The sequence below is a fragment of the Gaeumannomyces tritici genome, assembly GCF_000145635.1.
Source record: "Gaeumannomyces tritici R3-111a-1 unplaced genomic scaffold supercont2.42, whole genome shotgun sequence".
Lineage (NCBI taxonomy): Eukaryota > Fungi > Ascomycota > Sordariomycetes > Magnaporthales > Magnaporthaceae > Gaeumannomyces > Gaeumannomyces tritici.
In genome coordinates this window covers 1-7,866 of record NW_008804586.1, presented here as the reverse complement: position 1 = coordinate 7,866, position 7,866 = coordinate 1, and the positions used below count along the sequence as shown (strand labels likewise).

The window sequence follows — 7,866 nt, the reverse complement described above, 5'->3', positions numbered from 1 at the left end:
GAGCTCGATGATGTATGTTGTGGCGCCTGCGAGACGGCGCATGTCAGTGGTTGTTTCGTCGCCTTCTTCTTCCTGCTCTCTCGCTTTCCCGACTTCTGCACCCTCTTTTCTTTGGGGTTTGTTCAAGTCTTATATTCCCTTCAAAGAATCCAAACAGAGACCCCCAATCCGGGCTGTGGCTAATCACCTCTGTGCCCTGAGATGAGCCACATTAACCAGCACTTTAAACCCTTGGCCGGCAGCGACAACACTGGACCCGCCCCCACTGACTCACTGGCTGTGGACCTGATTGATTGACTCAACTGCGCTTCATCGATTTTACCCCGCGCAAGCTTCTGTGTATAATTTTTGAAAGGCGCCCAAGCACGCAGGCGCCCAGGCCAAGACAACAACCACCTCCCACACATCTACAGATTCTGCCATTGACACGGCGTTTGACACGCTTCAGGTTGCAAACATGGCCGACTCAAGCTCGCAAGCGCCGCCCACCGAGCAGGTGGAAAACCTCCACCTCGATGAGGTCACGGGCGAGAAGGTGCGCACAACAACGCGACGCGGGATTCCTCCTGGCCTTGCTGCTGCCCACGCCCAGGCCCTTCCTTCGTCTCTTGCCACCCGGCTAACATGCTGCTTACTGCCGCATAGATATCTAAGACGGAGCTGAAGAGGCGACAGAAGGCCCGCCAAAAGGCCGACGAGAAAGCCAAGAAGGCCGCTGCGGCTCCGCCCAAGCCCGCCGTCGCCAAGAAGGCTGCCGCCGACGAGCAGGAGCTCAACCCGAACCAGTACTTTGAGATGCGCAGCCGTGAGACCAAGGCCATGCTCGACGACCCGTCCGGCCCTAACCCCTACCCGCACAAGTTCCTCGTCGACTACGACGACTCCAAGTTCGAGGCCGAATTTGGCCACCTCAAGTCGGGCGATGTCGACAAGACCAAGGAGATCGGGATAGCCGGCCGCATCTTCACCAAGCGCTCGGCAGGCACCAAGCTGATCTTCTACGACATCAAGACGGGCGCCGACACGGTGAGCACGGGCACCAAGATGCAGATCATGTGCCAGGCCCAGTACGTCAAGGACGGCGGCGTCCCCTTTGACAAGCAGCACGAGCACCTGGGCAGGGGAGACATCATCGGCATTGTGGGCTACCCCGGCAGGACCGCGCCCAAGGGGAAGCTGGAGAAGGGTGAGCAGGGCGAGCTTTCGCTGTTCGCGACCGAGGTCGTCCAGCTGGCGCCCTCGCTGCACCTCCTCCCCGGCGAGCGCTCCGGATTCACCGATAGCGAGAAGCGCTTCCGCATGCGCTATCTCGACCTCATGTTCAACGACCGGTCGCGCAAGGTCATGTGGCAGCGCAGTAGGATCATCAAGTACATCCGCGACTTCTTCCACGAGCGCCGCTTCGTCGAGGTCGAGACCCCCATGATGACGGCCGTTGCCGGAGGCGCTACCGCGCTGCCCTTCGTCACCCATCACAACGACTACGACATCGACATGTTCATGCGTATTGCCCCTGAGCTGTACCTCAAGATGCTCATCGTCGGTGGCTTCAGCAAGGTGTTTGAGATTGGCAAGAACTTCCGCAACGAGGGCGTCGACCTGACGCACAACCCCGAGTTCACCACGATCGAGACGTACGCGGCCTACTATGACATGTACGACGTCATGGACTACACCGAAGAGCTGGTCTCGGGGCTGGTCAAGGAGCTCACTGGTGGCTACAAGACCACGTACACGCTGCAGACGGGCGAGAAGCTCGAGGTCAACTGGGAGAGGCCCTGGAAGCGCGTCAAGATCATGCCGGAGCTGGAGAAGCTGACGGGCAAGAAGTTCCCACCCTACGACGAGCTCCACACGGACGAGACCAACGCCTTCCTGCAGGCGCTGCTCAAGGAGAAGAACATCGAGTGCACCCCGCCCCTGACCAACGCGCGCATGCTGGACAAGCTGATTGGCGAGTACCTCGAGGAGACGTGCATCAACCCTACGTTCCTGATGGAGCACCCTCAGATGATGTCGCCGCTTGCCAAGTACCACCGCACTGAGAAGGGCATCTGCGAGCGCTTTGAGGGCTTCGTCTGCAAGAAGGAGATCTGCAACGCCTACACGGAGTTGAACAACCCATTTGACCAGAGGATGAGGTTTGAGGAGGTGAGTGACGCGAAAGCACCTGATTTTCCCCTCCCCACCAAGAGCCCACCACTGGCATCTTCCCAATGAGGTTCGGCGTCTAACAACCCCACAGCAAGCACGCCAGAAGGCACAGGGAGACGACGAGGCGCAGATGATCGACGAGAACTTCCTTCGCTCGCTCGAGTACGGCCTGCCGCCGACTGGAGGATGGGTAAGTCTGAATAAAGCCAGCTTCTATGTCTGGGAAGGGAATGAGTTTGGGTGCAGGAAGCTGACGAAATATACGTGACATAGGGTCTCGGAATCGATCGCTTGACTATGTTCCTGACGGACAACTACACCATCAGGGAGGTGCTGGGCTTCCCGTTCATGAAGGATGAGAAGAACGGCCCCCCAGAGAAGTTCGCCGCCGAGCTCACAAACGTCGAGCCCCTTCCGGAGGAGGGTATCGGTAAGTCACTCTGGGAGTATGAGACGATTTGGTTAGAGGTTGGAAGATTATAGGATTGCTGCTAACACTATGGTCATGTTCAGCCCACAAGTAAGCGGACAAAAATATGAAAAAAAGGAAGAAAAAATATCAAGCTTGGGCTTTGTGTGGTGAACATCCAAGTCGTAAAGCAACGAGGCGATTTCACGTCTAAAGTCAAGTCCAACCTAAAGGTGGATGTACCTTGTAGCTGGCTAGAAGCAGAATGAGAACAAGTGTAACAAGCAAACTGTGAGGAAAAAAAGGAGTTTAGGATTTCACGCGTTGGGGTTCGCCTGATGTAGGTATGAATGGGGATTTTAGAAACGTATAATGTACAGACTCCGGATTTTCTCTAGCCCCTGGGTATAGACCGGAATCCTGTGTTTTGGTTTACAGTCCCCGCCAAAGATTCATTACATCAAGCCCCTGGGCCCCGGGCGCTCAAAACCGCTTCGCGGGCAGGGGAGCAGGGCCCTTGGAGGCCTGCAGGAGGCGCCTCTGGATCAGCAGGGCGGTGGACTTTGAGATGCGCAGGCGGTGCAGCAGCACCAGGGAGCCCGTCAGCAGGGCCAGGGCGCCGGCCTGGTGGGTGGCGGCGAGGTGAGTTGGGACCATGTAGACGAGGGTGCTGATGCCCAAGGCGACCTGGGCGACGGCCAGGTGCAGGACGCCCATGGCGCCCTTGCGGACGTCGGGGGGCAGGGCGGCGGCGACGCGGCGGGAGCGCGAGTAGGCGAAGAGGGCGACGACGGCGCAAAAGGTGGTGACGGCCAGGGCGCGGTGCTCGAGCTGGACGAGGCTCGGGTTCTCGAGGGCATTGCGCCACCACAGGTCCGAGCCGTCGTCGCGGCGGCTGTAGAAGGCGTCGAACAGCTCGGGCCAGGCCGGGGCCAGGCCGGTGCCCATCATGGGGAACTCGTTGTAGATGAGGCCGGCGTCGAGCCCGGCGACCAGGGCGCCCGACATGGCCGTGACGAAGACGAGGGCGGTGACGGCGTGGGCGGAGCGCGAGAAGTGTCTGAGAGCCGGGCTGCGCAGCCGCTCGACCAGGGCGGCGGCGGCGGCCGGGTCGGCGACGAGGCGGCGGGCGCGCAGGGCCGAGAGGCCCGAGAGCAGCATCCACGAGTAGCAGACGAAGGCGGTGCCCAGGTGGGCGGCCAGGCGGTACTGCGACACGCGCGGGTGGGAGCCCGGGGCGAAGAGGTCGTCTCGCAGGCCCGACTTGACCATCCACCAGCCGATGAAGCCCTGGAGGCCGATGAGGGCGCTGATGCCGGCCAAGTTGAACGCCATGCGGCGGGTGACCCGGCGGCGCGCGACGAAGTAGGCGGCCGGCAGGACAAAGGTGAGGCCGATGACGCGGCCCCAGAGCCGGTGCGTCCACTCCATGTAGTAGATCTTCTTGAACTCGTCGAGCGTCATGCGCGAGTTGAGCACGGCGAACTCGGGCGAGGCGCGGTACTTTGCGAACTCGGACTCCCAGTCGTCGTCGCTGCGCGGCGGCAGCGAGCCCGTCACGGGCCGCCACTCGGTGATGCTCAGGCTGCGGAGGAGGGGGGGGCTGTTAGTACTTTTGTGACAGGGGGTGATAACCCAAGGGAGGGGGCATATTCGCTCACCCGGACTCGGTGAGCCGCGTCAGGCCGCCAAAGACGACGATGCCGAACACGCTGGCGACGCTGCCGATGAGCCAGACGCCCACAGCTTTCGAGTTGGTCTCGGGGAAGGACGACGACGACGATGAGCCGGCGCCGCTCCCCGAGGCCGAAGCGGTTGCCGCCGCCTCGGGCGCGGCGCTGCTAAACGCCTTGCTCCCGCCCAGGGGCCAGCTGGCTCGCAGCGGGGTCCGCGGCGCCGTTGCAGAGGCCGTCCTCGCCGAGGCGAAGCTCCGGGCCAGGGCGGCGAGGCGCACCGGCGGCGGCGGCGTCTGCTGGCGGAGGCATTGGCGGCAGACAAAGGACGGGGCCGATGATAGCCTGGCCAGCGCGCGAGGGGTGCCGCTGTGTATGAAGGACATGGCTGGAGACTGTCCAGGCCGGCAACTCCCGAGGGGAGGGCGTTGCGTGATGGCGGATCTCAATATTTGAGCTGGGAGAGCTTCAGGGAGCTGGAAAGCTGCGTCAAATAGCGGCAGCGCAATTGGCCCGAATCCAAACCGGCCATTGAAGTGGCGTGATGGTGGGTGGAGCTACGGAGCTACAGTACCGAAACGGGCAAGTGGGGGCCATGGGAATACCCTCGGGTTCCGTCGAGATTGGATACGGCCTCACCTGCATAGAAGCTGTCCAAGGCTGTTGAGAGTGGGAGATAAAAGCACGCTGTGCAGAAGCCATCAAATACAGATACCGAGCTCATGTTACGCAACTATATCAACATATCTCAACCCAGCGAGAAGGGATGTAGCCGAAGAGGACACTGCCATGGCAACTGCAATAATCTCATGTCCATCGATTCTCTCCTCCGTCATGCTGCTGGGGAAGCTAGGAAGGGGTGACCCTTCAACTCGGAGATGCTCGGTCGCTCATCAACATTTCTGCGGGGAGGCATGTTAGCACTATACAGATAATTCGCCTTCCATGGGGAGGTCTCTTACACTGTGAAGCACTGGCGCAGAAAGTCCAGCGCCAGGTCGCTGTCCGGAAGGCTCTTGACCCTGTCGGACACCAGCAGGTCGAAGCCCGACTTTTGGTCTTGCCGGAGCTGCGCCGCGATCGAGGCGGCCCTGCCCGAGACGGCATCCTGCTTCCCCGACAGTAGCTGCGCCGCAAGGACGCCGAGCAGCCAGACGTCGGCCTTGCGCATGCTCGCCCCCTGCCCAAACACGAGCTCGGGCACCGTCAGGCACGCCGGCGGGAGGGGCTCGCCCGTGACGGCTCTATCGCAGAAGAACGGGCCGTCGAGCTTGATCTTGCCCTGGCTGTCCAGAAGCACGCGCTTCGGGTCGACAAGGGCCACCGCGAGGCCGCGTCTCTGTAGGCGCTCGAGGGCCCCCACGACCTGCCGGAGGATCGAGGCCGCCATCGACAGCTCCACCCCCTTCTTCCCCGCGCCCTGCGCGAGGAAGTCCTCGAGCGTGCCGCCGGGCATGTGCTCTGTCAGCAGATAGCTGTGGCCGTCACTGCGCTTGTGTCCAATGTAGGCAACGACGGGCTGTTCGGGCTGCTGCTGCTGCTGCTGTTGGAGCTGCGAAGCCACGCTTTTCAGCACAGCGACCTCGCCGAACTCGTCAAGGTCCAGCCTTTCCGCCGAAATGAGCACGCCGGTGTCGAGCCTCAGGGCCAGAAAGACTGGCCCGTACCGTCCATCTCTGAGTTTTTGACCTTCTTGGATCTGGAGGTCGAAGGTGCTGGCTGTGTTGGACTCCATGTCGGGGTGTGTTGTAGAAGAGAAAGAGATGGCTTGAGGGTATAGAGGAGGCTAATTGTTTTCTGGAGATCTGTGGGAGGCTGAGAAGGCAGACAAGTAAAAGAACTAACAAGCTAGGACGGCATGCACCTTGGGGGAGAAAAAAAACATCGACGTAGACAAAGAGTGAATATATAGCCCGATGTGCCTTGAGTGACTGCGGGGCCTTACACTAATGTGCAGCGGCACATCATGCACATGGGTTTCGAGTGACAGCCTAGCGGCCGCCGTGGTGGCGGCTGAGTGGCCTGGCGTGTCTGGGCTGCAGGGGCGCCTCAATCCTTCGGGGCGCTGCGGGTTTCCCACACATCTCCATATTTTTGGGCTTACACGCTCGGCAGGTGGCTTTGCATCCAAATTGCTGGAAACCCTGGGCGAGGCCACCAGCCGTATGCTGATGTCCAATGCCAGCCACTGGGACAGCGCCGAGTGAAACATTGCTTCGCCTTCCAAATGCCGGGGTTGCTCTCCCACGAACACTTAGCTCTTGTGGGCGAAGGATCTCCTCACTCGGACAGTTGGCTGGCCTCGCCCAATCGACCTTGGCCATTGAATGAAGGCATCGCCACGTTTTGTCAACATTCCCATGCCCACCATACTGCTTACTCTGGAGATCGACTTAGGCCACCCGATGCGGGCCTTGGCCTGGCGCCGTTGAAGGCAACAGCCATACCGAGATTAATGGTCGAGCAGGGCCTGTATATTCGGCCCACGTAGCCGAAATAGTAGATATCCTCAATATATATAAAGGACTTTGACGATGCCCGAAAAGCTTTTGAATCGGCCTTCCTATCCATCAAGCAATCATCACATTCTTCTACCATCTACAGCAGCTTCTCACATCTTTTAACCACTCTAGCAATCTTCTCTACGACCCTCCTATCTTTCCCATTCATCTCTACCAACACCGCAAATATGCAGTTCCTTTCCCTCCTCAGTATCATCCTTGTCGTCCCCGCCGCTATCGCCGCTCCGGCGGACCTGCAGGCCCGCCAGGATCCCACGTTCGAGAAAGGTCTTTCCAGGGATGCCATCGCTATGCTCCGGAAGCTTAACGCCGGCTGCTACAAGAAGTGCATTGACCAGTGCAACTCTTTCAGCGCGGCCGGCCCGGCCATGGTGCAAACCTGCATCAACCGTAACTGCGCGCCCATGGCCCGCGATGGCCGCTGCCTCCGCGACCGCCGCCACGGTACTCGCGACCTGCCCGCCGAGCCCGAGGTCCAGGCCGAGGCTGACGCCAGCGCCAGCGGCCCCGCCGCAACCCTCCGCGCCCGGAACATCGAAAAGGGCCTTTCGAAGGAGGCCGTTGCTATGCTCCGGAAGCTTAACGCCGGCTGCTACAAAAAGTGCATCGACCAGTGCAACTCCTTCAGCGCGGCCGGCCCGGCCATGGTGGAAACCTGCATCAACCGCAATTGCGCCCCTATGGCCCGTGACGGCCGCTGCCTGCGCAGCGGTAGGAACGGCACCCGGGATCTGCGCACCAAGCCGGAGGCCCGGGCCGACGTCGATGCCGATATCGAGACCGCTGCCCCCGCCGCGACCCTCCGCGCTAGGAACATCGAAAAGGGCCTCTCCAAGGACGCCATCGCCATGCTCCGGAAGCTCAATGCCGGCTGCTACAAGAAGTGCATCGACCAGTGCAACTCTTTCAGCGCGGCCGGTCCGGCCATGGTGGAGACCTGCATTAACCGAAACTGCGCCCCCATGGCCCGCGACGGCCGCTGCCTGCGCAGCGCCAGGAACGGCACCCGGGGCCTGCGCGCCGAGCAGGCCGACGCCGAGGCCGACGTCAACGTCGACGCCGAGTAGGCGGCTCGCGGCAGCAAACGTGGGGGGGGGGGGGGGGGGGG

The 7,866-nt window shown here is 61.2% G+C and overlaps 4 protein-coding genes across 4 annotated transcripts; 2 read left to right on the top strand and 2 right to left on the bottom strand.

The window, feature by feature from the left end:
- Positions 1-287: 287 nt before the first annotated feature.
- GGTG_13735 (lysyl-tRNA synthetase) lies at positions 288-2,993 on the top strand. The gene is made up of 5 exons (XM_009231653.1): positions 288-535; positions 646-2,151; positions 2,246-2,344; positions 2,428-2,584; positions 2,668-2,993. Exons 1-5 carry the CDS (start codon positions 458-460, stop codon positions 2,676-2,678), a joined length of 1,851 nt encoding a protein of 616 aa, XP_009229917.1. The 5' UTR covers positions 288-457; the 3' UTR covers positions 2,679-2,993.
- GGTG_13734 (electron transfer protein 1) lies at positions 2,620-4,707 on the bottom strand. Its single transcript, XM_009231652.1, has 2 exons — positions 4,225-4,707; positions 2,620-4,148 (listed from the first exon to the last, which is right to left on the bottom strand). The coding sequence occupies exons 1-2, from the start codon at positions 4,620-4,622 to the stop codon at positions 3,047-3,049; spliced, it is 1,500 nt and encodes a 499-aa protein (XP_009229916.1). The 5' UTR covers positions 4,623-4,707; the 3' UTR covers positions 2,620-3,046.
- Positions 4,708-4,844: 137 nt separating this feature from the next.
- On the bottom strand, positions 4,845-6,198 carry GGTG_13733 (serine/threonine protein kinase). The gene is made up of 2 exons (XM_009231651.1): positions 5,199-6,198; positions 4,845-5,138 (listed from the first exon to the last, which is right to left on the bottom strand). Exons 1-2 carry the CDS (start codon positions 5,969-5,971, stop codon positions 5,069-5,071), a joined length of 843 nt encoding a protein of 280 aa, XP_009229915.1. The 5' UTR covers positions 5,972-6,198; the 3' UTR covers positions 4,845-5,068.
- Positions 6,199-6,814: 616 nt separating this feature from the next.
- Positions 6,815-7,854, top strand: GGTG_13732 (hypothetical protein). Its single transcript, XM_009231650.1, has one exon. It carries the CDS (start codon positions 6,926-6,928, stop codon positions 7,823-7,825), a length of 900 nt encoding a protein of 299 aa, XP_009229914.1. The 5' UTR covers positions 6,815-6,925; the 3' UTR covers positions 7,826-7,854.
- Positions 7,855-7,866: the final 12 nt, after the last annotated feature.

What these genes read in the sequence shown, in the direction of transcription:
- GGTG_13735 (XM_009231653.1), top strand. Translation starts at nt 458, where the DNA reads ATGGCCGACTCAAGCTCGCAAGCGCCGCCCACCGAGCAGGTGGAAAAC. An exon ending in ATGAGGTCACGGGCGAGAAG is followed by an intron (nt 536 to 645) that starts GTGCGCACAACA and finishes ACTGCCGCATAG; the next exon opens with ATATCTAAGACGGAGCTGAA. An exon ending in AGAGGATGAGGTTTGAGGAG is followed by an intron (nt 2,152 to 2,245) that starts GTGAGTGACGCG and finishes ACAACCCCACAG; the next exon opens with CAAGCACGCCAGAAGGCACA.
- GGTG_13733 (XM_009231651.1), bottom strand. Translation starts at nt 5,971, where the DNA reads ATGGAGTCCAACACAGCCAGCACCTTCGACCTCCAGATCCAAGAAGGT. An exon ending in CTGCGCCAGTGCTTCACAGT is followed by an intron (nt 5,139 to 5,198) that starts GTAAGAGACCTC and finishes GCCTCCCCGCAG; the next exon opens with AAATGTTGATGAGCGACCGA.
- GGTG_13732 (XM_009231650.1), top strand. Translation starts at nt 6,926, where the DNA reads ATGCAGTTCCTTTCCCTCCTCAGTATCATCCTTGTCGTCCCCGCCGCT.
- GGTG_13734 (XM_009231652.1), bottom strand. Translation starts at nt 4,622, where the DNA reads ATGTCCTTCATACACAGCGGCACCCCTCGCGCGCTGGCCAGGCTATCA. An exon ending in ACGCGGCTCACCGAGTCCGG is followed by an intron (nt 4,149 to 4,224) that starts GTGAGCGAATAT and finishes CCTCCTCCGCAG; the next exon opens with CCTGAGCATCACCGAGTGGC.